At 40.2% G+C, this 12,596-nt stretch overlaps 1 protein-coding gene across 1 annotated transcript in view; it reads left to right on the top strand.

Annotated features, from left to right (window-relative positions):
* Positions 1 to 8,209: 8,209 nt before the first annotated feature.
* The window catches only part of ptgir (prostaglandin I2 receptor), a 43,730-nt gene continuing 39,343 nt past the window's right edge, over positions 8,210 to 12,596 (top strand). Inside the window, exons 1-2 of the mRNA XM_066704099.1 lie at positions 8,210 to 8,614; positions 8,851 to 9,797. Of these exons, the coding sequence (XP_066560196.1) occupies positions 8,988 to 9,797 (810 nt within the window). The 5' untranslated portion in view covers positions 8,210 to 8,614; positions 8,851 to 8,987. The remainder of the gene's footprint in view (positions 8,615 to 8,850; positions 9,798 to 12,596) is intronic.

The raw sequence follows: 12,596 nt of genomic DNA, 5'->3' as shown, positions 1-12,596 counted from the left end.
TATTCAATATAATGTTATTTGCCTCCTCATAGCCTTCCATAATAAGTGCTGAAATTGGCAGCATGCTCTTTTGCAAATCCTAGTTTCGGCGCCATTGAGCATTCTTTCATACCCAAAGGGGAACATGCACGCACGTATCCTCGAATGAGCGAAATCTGATTTAAGCTAACAAGCAAATTAAATCCGAGATAAGTGTTTGAAGAACTGAAAATCACGGATATCAGATAGCACGTTAGCTTAAGCCGGGATACATCAATTTAGCCTGGATTTGTTAAACCACATACGAAGAATGGACCCCTGCTGTTAAAACTGAAAAGGGATACCGAACCAAACGTTGAAAAATAAACAAACAAAAAGTTAAAATGCTACTTCTTTTAATAATCACATAATAAAACATCAAACTGAGAGATGAACAGAGCAGCGTTAAACATCACTCCTCATTGTGAGAGGCAGCCATCTTGTTGTGTTCCTAGTTTCAGACTTAGCATTCCTGATTTTGTTTTAACTGCCTTAATTGAAGATAATCTTCTCTGTAGTTTGCCTTAATTTAAGTCAATTCAGTACAGCTGCTGAGTTGGTGAAAGTAAATAGGTTGAAGGAAAGGTGATTTAGTCTAGGACTAGCAGGAATTCAATTAGGTGAGTTATGCCAGGTGGAACCAGTTGGAGCCAGTTACAGTAGATGGAATTGGGGGCAGTAGACAAAAGGGTGCTTAAAGCTGCTGTTGAGAAAGAGCTGCGCTGTTTCTCTGTGACAAAAAAGTTAAGCAGTTGACCAGGGGACAGAAACCAAAACCAAAAAATAATAATAATAATAATAATAATAATAATAATTAAAATATAAAACGTGCAAACTTTAGAAGCATGTGACCACTACAGTGTCATGTTTGCAAAATTATTGCCTTCCTGGATGAAGTCATCCAAGAAGATTTCATTTGTGAATGTTCCTAGAGATCAAGGTCCATGATCTTGAGGCTCAGCTTGCTGATCAGTGCTGTATTAGTGATATGAAAGAATTGGTCAATCCGACCATGAGAGAGATGAGACCGTAGAGCAGGAAAGTGTACAGAACTGCTGGGTTACAGTAGGTCATAATCGCAGAAAAGGGAGTGCACAACCCTTAGAGACATCCCAAGAGCTAGAAATGTCCAACAGGTTCCAACTGCTGGACACCAAGTTGGACAGTGATGGCTCCAAGGGTAATGGGAGGGCAGTTGAGCACCAGAGCACCATGGTGTCCACTCAGGGAGGAAGTTATAGTAGGAGACTCAATTCTTAGAGATGTAGATCACACAAAGAATATGTTGAACTGCAAAGTGATGTGGTAAGAGAGGGATCAGGAAAGCAAACAGGGAAATAGAAAGAAACATAGCTCTTGGAGCTAAAACTAATGCAGAGCTTTTTTTCAATAGCAAGAGGTCAACGAAGGAGGAAGTGAAACAGATAAAGGACAAAAATGGAAGTATCTTGGAAGAGGAACAACATGTGGCAAATGTTCTAAATTAGTATTTCACAGAAGTTTTTACAAAAGAAAACATGCCATGGGTTAACAATCGGTCCAGTCAAACCCTAAGAAAGATCAGGATAAATGAGGAGGAGGTACTAAAGGGACTAGCAGAATTAAAAACAAACAAATCACCTGGGCCAGATGGTATTTTTCCAACAGTATCTAAAGAAATGAGGGAAATTATTTATAGGCTGCTAACTCAAATATTCCAAATGACACTTAGAACAGGGGATGTGACTGGAAGACGACAAATGTCATACCTTTCCACAAGAAAAGGGACAAAACTGAGCCAGAAAATTACAGACCAATCAGTCTCACCTCCATCACCTGTACAATGTTGGAAAAAATGATTAAGCAGAAAATAGAAGAGCATTTTAATGAAAACCATATTCTTGGAGATAGTCAACATGGGTTTAGATGAGGCAGATCATGTCTTACTAATTTATTAGAATGTTTTGAACATGCAACTGCAGCTGTAGATCATGTGAAAGCTGATATGATATACTTAGATTTTCAAAAAGCTTTTGATAAGGTTCCACACCAAAGACTGATCCTCAAATTGGAAGCTGTAGGCATTCAGGGTAATGTAAGTAGATGGATTATGAACTGGTTGATGTAAGGAAACAGTGGGTGTTGATTAGAGGAGTCTCTTCTAACTAGAGTGAGGTTGTTAGTGGAGTTCCACAGGGATCAGTACTAGGGCCTTTGCTTTTTCTAATCTATATTAATGATCTGGACTCTGGGATAGTTAGCAAACTTGTCAAATTTGAAAATGATACTAAAATAGGTGGCTCAACAGATACAATCTCGGCAGCACAGGTTTTTCAAAAGGACTTAGATAATATTCAGTTGTGGGCCGACACCTGGCAGATAAAATTCAATGTGGACAAGTGCAAGGTATTACATGCAGGTAACAAAAATGTCCACTATAATTACACTATGGGAGGAATAGAACTAGATGAAGTAACGCATGAGAAAGACCTAAGAGTCTACATGGACTCCTCACTTTCTCCATCCAAACAATGTGGGGAAGCAAGAAAAAAGGCAAACAGGATGTTAAGGTATATTGTCAAAAAGCGTAGAATTTAAAACAAGGGCAGTAATGTTCAGACTGTACAATGCACTAGTTAGAGCTCATCTGGATACTGTGTGCAGTTCTGAGCTCCACAGTTCAAGAAAGATATCGCTGCTCTAGAGGCAGTTCAGAGGAGAGCAACCAGACTTATTCCAGGTCTGAAGGGAATGTCCTACTGAGACACTGAGAGAACTGAACTGGACTGAATAGGATCCTTGGATCACTTAGTTATTAATGGACACCAAACGATGGGTCAAATGGCCTCCTCTCGTTTGTAAACTTTCTTATGTTCTTATATTCTTATGGTCACTGTAGCCTCCCCCTGACTGAATGGAGAGCAGCCTTTTAAAGCCTGAATCTAGGACATATACAGTGAGGGAAAAAAGTATTTGATCCCCTGCTGATTTTGTACGTTTGCCCACTGACAAAGAAATGATCAGTTTATAATTTTAATGGTAGGTGTATTTTAACAGTGAGAGACAGAATAACAACAACAAAATCCAAAAAAACGCATTTCAAAAAAGTTATAAATTGATTTGCATGTTAATGAGGGAAATAAGTATTTGATCCCCTATCAATCAGCAAGATTTCTGGCTCCCAGGTGTCTTTTATATAGGTAACGAGCTGAGATTAGGAGCACTCTCTTAAAGCTCGTTACCTGTATAAAAGACACCTGTCCACAGAAGAAATCAATCAATCAGATTCCAAACTCTCCACCATGGCCATGACCAAAGAGCTGTCCAAGGATGTCAGGGACAAGATTGTAGACCTACACAAGGCTGGAATGGGCTACAAGACCATCGCCAAGCAGCTTGGTGAGAAGGTGACAACAGTTGGTGCGATTATTCGCAAATGGAAGAAACACAAAATAACTGTCAGTCTCCCTTGGTCTGGGGCTCCATGCAAGATCTCACCTCGTGGAGTTTCAGTGATCATGAGAACGGTGAGGAATCAGCCCAGAACTACACGGGAGGATCTTGTTAATGATCTGAAGGCAGCTGGGACCATAGTCACCAAGAAAACAATTGGTAACACACTACGCCGTGAAGGACTGAAATCCTGCAGCGCCCGCAAGGTCCCCCTGCTCAAGAAAGCACATGTACAGGCCCGTCTGAAGTTTGCCAATGAACATCTGAATCATTCAGAGGAGAACTGGGTGAAAGTGTTGTGGTCAGATGAGACCAAATTCGAGCTCTTTGGCATCAACTCAACTCACTGTGTTTGGAGGAGGAGGAATGACCCCAAGAACACCATCCCCACCGTCAAACATGGAGGTGGAAACATTATGCTTTGGGGGTGTTTTTCTGCTAAGGGGACAGGACAACTGCACTGCATCAAAGGGACGATGGACGGGGCCATATACCATCAAATCTTGGGTGAGAAACTCCTTCGCTCAGCCAGGGCATTGAAAATGGGTCGTGGATGGGTATTCCAGCATGACAATGACCCAAAACACACAGCCATGGCAACAAAGGAGTGGCTCAAGAAGAAGCACATTAAGGTCCTGGAGTGGCCTAGCCAGTCTCCAGACCTTAATCCCATAGAAAATCTGTGGAGGGAGCTGAAGGTTCGAGTTTCCAAATGTCAGCCTCGAAACCTTAATGACTTGGAAATGATCTGCAAAGAGGAGTGGGACAAAATCCCTCCTGAGATGTGTGCAAACCTGGTGGCCAACTACAAGAAACGTCTGACCTCTGTGATTGCCAACAAGGGTTTTGCCACCAAGTACTAAGTCGAAGGGGTCAAATACTTATTTCCCTCATTAACATTCAAATCAATTCATAACTTTTTTGAAATATGTTTTTCTGGATTTTTTGTTGTTGTTATTCTGTCTCTCACTGTTAAAATACATCTACCATTAAAATTATAGACTGATCATTTCTTTGTCAGTGGGGAAACGTACAAAATCAGCAGGGGATCAAATACTTTTTTCCCTCACTGTACCATATAGCTGGTAACACAGATAAGTAAGGAGTAATCATTACAAAATACAATATCAAAATGATTGAAAACAATGCAAATATTGATTACACAGATATTCCAATATGTAATATATCATTTCAAGAAACAAACAAAGAAGACAATTGCACAATTAACAATAAAAAAGGAATGAAAAGAAAAGAAAATGATCCCCCTACAGAGACTGGAGCATTCCAGGCACCCAAAAGACTTTACACATGCTGGTGCTTGGGCCTAGAGCAGTAGTGTGTGAGCTTTACTTCAGTCGAAGGTAAATGCAATCAATCAATCAATCAATCAATCAATTTTTATTTGTATAGCACCCTTCGCAGGGGAGCCATAGAGCATACATACATACTACAAAATACAGCAAAATTAAATAAATAAAAATAGACCTTAAAATGAACAAAAATAAAGTAAACCAACATTAAATAAACCATTAGGCATGGAGGAGAGAAAAACAATGGATGGCATATAGAAGAAAATAAATCTCGGGGGTTCATGGCTTAAGGCCTAGGTCTAATGGTTGCCTCCCCTCCAGGCAATACAGTTCAAGGAGATCAGAAAGTTCTTATATGGTGCTGCTGGCCATGGTCTTCCCTCTGCTGGGAGCCTCTCTCCGGCCCTTGGGGGGTGGAGGGGTTGGAACCCCAACAGCCCTTGTGTGGCGATGGCTCGTCAGACTTTGGGTGTGGGTGCCCTGTTAGCCCTCTGTTATAGGTTGCCTCTGGGGTGGGTTGTGCTTCGTCGAACTTTTCTATTGAAATTATCCATAAAGTCATTGCAGGTGATACTGGGAGGAATTACCTCTGAAGGCTTTACCTGCTGATTAGTGAGTGTCGCTATTGTATTGAAAAGAAAGCACGGGTTCTCTATTCAATTAGAGTTATAGCAATAACATACATGTAAAAAGTAAAACATACACTTTATATTTCAGACTAGTTTAGATTTAACTAGGGAAATTAATCAGTCTACTTGATGCATCAATGTAAGTAGTTTAATAATGTCTTATTATTACAAAATGTGATGTGACAAAGGAAAAGGCCTAATTATGTATTGAAATATTGCTGGTATTGAAATGTTTGGAAACTAGACTTTAAGGTCCCAAAATGGAGGTGGTATTCAGAGCCAATATGGTGATGAACGAGGGCTCAGTTCATCATATACACCGATCAGCCATAACATTATGACCACTGACAGGTGAAGTGAATAACACTGATAATCTTGTAATCATGGCACCTGTCAGTGAGTGGGATATATTAGGCAGCAAGTGAACATTTTGACTTAAAAGTTGATGTGTTAGAAGCAGGAAAAATGGGCAAGTGTAAGGATCTGAGCGACTTTGACAAGGGCCAAATTGTGATGGCTAGACAACTGGGTCAGAGCATCTCCAAAACTGCAGCTCTTGTGGGGTGTTCCGGTCTGCAGTCAGTACCTATCAAAAGTGGTCCAAGGAAGGAAAAGTGGTGAACTGGCGACAGGGTCATGGGCGGCCAAGGTTAATTGATGCACGTGGGGAGCGAAGGCTGGCCCGTGTGGTTCGATCCAGATGAGCTACTGTAGCTCAAATTGCTGAAGAAGTTAATGCTGGTTCTGATTGAAAGGTGTCAGAATACACAGTGCATCGCAGTTTGTTGCGTATGGGACTGCATAGCTGCAGACCAGTCAGGGTGCCCATGCTGACCCCTGTCCACTGCTGAAAGCACCTACAATGGGCACGTGAGCATCAGAACTGGACCACGGAGCAATGGAAGAAGGTGGCCTGGTCTGTTGAATCATGAGTTCAAGGTGTTGACTTGGCCTTCAAATTCCCCAGATATCAATCCAATCGAGCATCTGTGGGAGGTGCTGGACAAACCAGTCTGATCCATGCAGGCCCCACCTTGCAACTTACAGGACTTAAAGGATCTGCTGCTAATGTCTTGGTGCCAGACCACAGCACACCTTCAGAGGTCTAGTGGAGTCCATGCCTCAATGGGTCTGGGCTGTTTTGGCGGCCAAAGGGGGACCTACACAATATTAGGCAGGTGGTCATAATGTTATGGCTGATCGGTGTATATGTATATAACCTGCCCTATCACCCCACTGTGTATATAGTTCATTTGCACTTCTAGTGGGTGTTGAGAACACATAGAGCTTTTTTTTAAGGTATCTGTGACCAACAGATGCACATCTGTATCCCCAGTCATGTGAAATCCATAGGTTAGAGTCTAATTCATATATTTCAATAGACTGATTTCTGCAAGTGAACTTCAACTCAGTAAAATCTTTGAAATTGTTGCATGTTGAAATTATATTTTTGTTCAGTATAATTATACGTATCACAGAATACCATGTGTATATTGTTAACTTTGTTAGCTCAATTATTACATGCTTTTTCATTGCATTGTTTTGACAACATGTTTAATTCTGTCGATGTTTCTTTTAACGCATCAATTTATTCAATTACTAGACTAATTGTATTGTTTTTTCTATAATTAGTCAAAGCGTAATTAGTTTAATTACTTATTATGAATCCAATGCAGAGACATCTAGGGCATAACAGATTAATTACAACAACAACAACAACAACAACAACAACAACAACAACAACAATAATAATAATAATAATAATAATAATAATAATAATAATAATAATTGTTTAAAAAAAAGTTTTAAGTTTGTGGTGTTGATTGTTTAAAATCTCGACACATTGTTTTTATGTTATGTTACTTAAGATTATAGTTGAGCTGTGATAGCACAATGTGTTGTATTGGTGTCTCTTTACTATGATCGTCTTCGTTTTAAGACACTTATTTTGTCACTAAATAAATAGACAAAATAAAATACAGTTTTTAAAAGAGATACAGCAGTTCTTAATTATTTTGAATTGTCCTACAAAACTAAGTGAGTTATAACCAGTTACTGTTACCGTGTAAAAACAATCAGAAAACTAAGCATCTAACAATCCAAAAAAATAATAATAAACCGAAGTAATCTAGTAAAATTGCTTACAATTGGGTAGCTTAATAAAATACTTTGAATCTACTGAAACGAAAAAATAAAATTAAAAAATTAAAATAGTACGGAACTGTATTCAAAACTCCAGCGAACTTTCTCCAGCTGCTGAGCACCGTGTGACATGGGGATTCAGTGTAGCCTATATCAGGATGAATGTGCCTGCTAACGATTCTATGACTAAATGAAAAGTTGATATCCCGTGGTTGCGATTAAACATTGTGTTTCTTCCTATCCTTTCATATGAGAAACGACATATTTTTAAACATACTCGACCATTCATGTACACAACATAGATTTTAACATTCGCTCTGGATGAGTCGGAAAACTGGACACACAGGCAAGCCAAAGCCAGCAGTTTGCAGCAAAGGTAAAACAGGTTGCTCCGCTTTTAACGAATGTCCTGTCTTGTTGTACGAGGCTCAGGAATGTGCACCTGCTCATTAATAATTAGTCGTCTTTGTGTGTTTTCTCTGCTTGTTTTGTCACTCCAAACCTCTGTCCTCTTGGCTTTGCATGCCGGCTGCCATAGGGCGTGTGTTTCCTCGCTGTAAAGACGGTGCATTGAGCACAGCCCGCCCTCGAGACAGCACAGAGAAGTGAGACTCGGCTCGTGGTGAACGGGAGTTGAGAGAGAGAGAGAGAGAGAGAGGGAGAGAGAGAGAGAGAGAGAGAGGGAGAGAGAGAGAGAGAGAGAGGGAGAGAGGGCGAGAGAGAGAGAGAGAGAGAGAGGGCGAGGGAGAGGGCGAGAGAGAGAGAGAGGGAGAGAGAGGGAGAGGGCGAGAGAGAGAGAGAGAAGTTTAAGTTGAGACAAACTTAAGCTTGAGACAGCTTGATAGGAAAAGACACGAGAAAGTCTATCCAAAATCTACCGGCGAAATTGAAAGGCAGGACTTTTTCAACTAAGCAGCGCCGGATACAGTGAAGTCCTTCAACTGATGGAAATGTGATCATTCCAGACAGTGACAGTGTGCTCGTTTTTAAATTCATGGGACTGGACACCGACGATCCTGCAACTGCTGTGCGTGATTTCATATAAATGAACACATTTTGGAGAAATACACAGTACACAGTAAGGTAAGAGAGAAACCAGCTATTGTATATTCATTCGTCGGAAAATATCTATAATATATATAATATAATATATAATGATAATAAATCAATAAATAACAGGTAAATATAAGAGGAACTATCTATTTAAAATAAATGCTTAGATTCAATTATACACTTACAGAAACAAAACACCTTTTTTATTTTTTTATTTCACTGTGTATTCCATAGCCTTTTTACAGTCATTCATATGTCTCATATAGGTCAGACCTCACCAACAATAAACTCTCAGAGCATAGTTCTTTCCTGATGCTGTGAAAGATGCTGCTTAGGAGAGGGGATCATTAATTGGAATAGATTGGCCATCCCCCCCTCTCTCCATCACTCACCATTCAGAGACATGTTACCAAATGAGACCTGTGAGAACACCACTAGGATCCACGCTGATGGAAACCCAGTGGCCAGCACTGTGATGTTCATCGCTGGGGTGGTGGGCAATGTCGTTGCACTGGCCATCCTGGGCATCCACAGAAAGGAGCACCGGTCTAAGTCGTCAGTGTTCTGCATCCTGGTAACCGGACTGGCCGTCACTGACCTGCTGGGCACCTGTTTCCTCAGCCCACTGGTGTTCGTTTCCTATGCCCGCAACACCTCCCTGCTGGGGCTGGTGGGCACCCATGGCCTGTGTGACTTCTTTGCCTTCGCCATGACCTTCTTCGGCCTGGCCTCTATGCTGATCCTCTTCGCCATGGCTGTGGAGCGCTGCCTGGCCATCAGTCACCCCTACTTCTACTCCAAGCACATCAGCCGCAGCTTTGCCAAGGTCCTCCTGCCACTGGTGTATATTTTCACTTGCATTTTTTGCACCCTACCCTTCCTTGGCTATGGCAAATATAAGCAGTACTGCCCAGGGACCTGGTGCTTCATCAAGATGGAGGTCGGGGAGGGTGATGGCAGCCAAGTGTTGGCCTTCTCACTGTCCTACGCCACACTCATGGCCTTCCTCATTGTCGCCGTCTTTCTGTGCAACGGCTCGGTCATCGTCAGCCTGTGCCAGATGTACAAGAACCAGCTCAGCCGCCGGGGCTCTGTAGTCTCCTCCAACCGCAAGAGGAAGAGCTGGATTGGCCAAGGGGAGGAGGAGGTCGACCACCTGATGCTTCTGGCCTCCATGACCACCATATTTGTCATCTGCTCGCTGCCCCTCACTGTGAGTGAATGGCTTTACTTCTTTTGTTGGGCTAAGTGCTTTCTTTTGTTAAGTAGTTTGATTTTCAAGATACCTGTAAACTTTTTTCCCAGCTGCTTAAAATCGTCAGCTTTCTATGAGCTACTGAAAAGAAACAACTGAAAAGGTCTAAATGAGCAAAGTCGCAGTTTACTGAAGTGAGTTTAGCTGGAATAAAAGCAAGCACTATTCTGTGTGTCAGTGTAGTTCAGTATCATCTTTTAACATCAATGCCTACTGTTTTGTGAATCTAATCAGTAAAAATCAGCCATTGTCCTTATCTTCAGGTTACCACTATTACACTTTGCTGAAAAGTGAAAGGATGTCTTCCAAACAACAACCCTATCTGGCCATGTGACAGCACCTAGTTAATAGTCTTAACCTCAACAGTTATCATTATTTCATTACATGAAAAATAGTCAGTTAGGTAATCAGGTATAGACGAATGAGACCCTGGTTTCTGCATAGAATGGAAAATGACTCCACAAGAATCTAAAGGCAGCCACAGGATAGAACCTCGGTTTGCTTTTATGGTTCTATCGAAAGATTTGTTTAACAGTGTAGATATTTTTTGACAGCTGTTTTGATGAGCCCGTGTAATACAGTTGTAATGCTTCCTGAATATCAGTGTTTGCCTCATCCACATTGTCTTGCAGTGACTTAGTAATGGTGTGAGCACTTGTTTTCCTCAAGGCAAAAATGAGCACACTTTCCTAACAGCTGGGAAATGTATTTCCACTGGAGGAGTATAAAGACAAAAAACTGCATGCCGTGACTACAGGAAACCACATGCTGATTTTTCACAGATTATTTATCATCTTATTAGAAACATACAAGCACCGTTGCATTGTAGTTTCTCCCATCACAGGTTTTAGTATAAACTAAGACCAGGTGCTACGTGTATTTTAAGCTCAGATATATGTGTCATAGAAAGTGATGTGTAGCTCTACAATAATATAACACATTGTTTTCATGCTTTGTCAGGACAATCTGTATAAGAAAGCAGCAATGTGTAGTATCAGTTAGGGCTCTAAACTCTGAAGCGGAGGGTCATGGGTTTAATTCCAGGTGGGGGACACTGCTGTTGTACCCTTGAGCACGGTACTTTGCCCAGATTGCTCCAGTAAAAACAAAAACATAAAACAACTGTATAAATGGGTAATTGTATGGAAAAATAATGTGATATACTGTAACAATTGTTAGTCACCCTGGATAATGGCATCTGCTAAGAAGTGCAATAAAAAAAGAACGGGCAGTTTTTTAACTCGACATGGATCAAACAGAGATGATCTTTCTCCTGAGTCTATTCACAAATGACTGTATATATTATCGATATATGCATCGATGAGTCTGGCCAGGTACAAGTGTTGAAACTGTTAAGTCCCAGAATGCCACTGAAAGCATGGAAATGGAAATGGATTAGGGTTGACCTTTTGAGCCACCTCTCCTCACTCCTATAATACGTGGTGTGTAGAGATTGAAAGTCTCTGATATAGGATGTACCCTTAAGAACAGAAAAAATGTCAACGATTTCCAGACAAGCACACAAATTCATAAGCAAAATCCCTTTGTCCCAGATTGTAGTTAATTATTGCACAGGTGCTGTCCATTGGATAAACCTCAGAAGGTTAAAATAACCTTTTGCAAGTTTACCTTTGGTTAAGGTACTATAGAATTTGGCACTTTTTATGTTTATGTTTATGTTTTACTGTCACTGTGCTTTACTACACGAGACCATGGGAATATGATAATATACTATGATACATTTTTCTATGGCTGGTTTACAATGGGAGACCATGCTTTATTCAAGGTACAGGGTAGTAAAGCACAGTGAAGACATGCTAAACCTGTAGAAAACCACTGTAAAACTACAGTTAAATCACAGTAAACCAGTGTTAAAAGTGAAAAAATCCTAGGCTAAATTTACCAAGGCAGACTTGAATAGTGGAAAACTAAGTCGAATTTCTAATCCTATCGGTATTTCACTCACACTCATAATAAATCAGGAAAATTAGGGATTGCTAATTACACTGTTAAATACTTTATATAATGTACAGTATTAAAAAGACTATCATTTATTTTGTAGTAACTAACCTTTAATAATTATTATCTAGGCAACATTTTTATCACAATATTGATCTTATTTATTTATGAATTTGAGAAAACGTTAATTCCCGGATTATAATGCATTTATACAGTGTATTTTGCACCCTTAAATTAAAGCTTTTGTTGACTGCTACCATTACTACTACTACTATTAGCTCTGTGCAATAACTACACTAGCACATAGCATATGCCTCTGCCTTCTGAAAATTGTTCTGTACATTTTATTTTTGGAAGTGCCAGTTAATATATTGTTGTTGCTTAGTTTCCCAATAAACAAAACAAAACTGTATTTCAAGCAAGGAGGCAGTTTACTAGTTCACAGTGGGCTGTGTATAGGATGAAAAAAAAACTTGTATGTATATATAAAACAATACATTGTTTGTTCCAAAGTGTCATTTGAAAAGGATGAGATGTGTTTTGTCCATTTTTAGTCTTGTCTTTCACTGTTAGTTGAATGCTCAATTAAATAGTCTTTGTGGTCACTGTTGAAAAATCTTGTTTACGTTCTGCTGCTTTTTCCATTACACCAATGTAAATATAAAATCCAGCTTAATAAATTAACAGTTTTCGGGTCGCACAAGGATATACTGTTCAATGCCGAATTTTGAACATGCAGTCTGGTCAACTCCCTATATGATGTTAAAACACAATTAAGCATAAGACATGGGGTCTGTT

Source organism: Amia ocellicauda, chromosome 5, assembly GCF_036373705.1.
Source record: "Amia ocellicauda isolate fAmiCal2 chromosome 5, fAmiCal2.hap1, whole genome shotgun sequence".
Classification (NCBI taxonomy): domain Eukaryota; kingdom Metazoa; phylum Chordata; class Actinopteri; order Amiiformes; family Amiidae; genus Amia; species Amia ocellicauda.
Note: the sequence above shows the minus strand (reverse complement) of the source record. Positions and strands in the feature narration are given on the sequence as shown.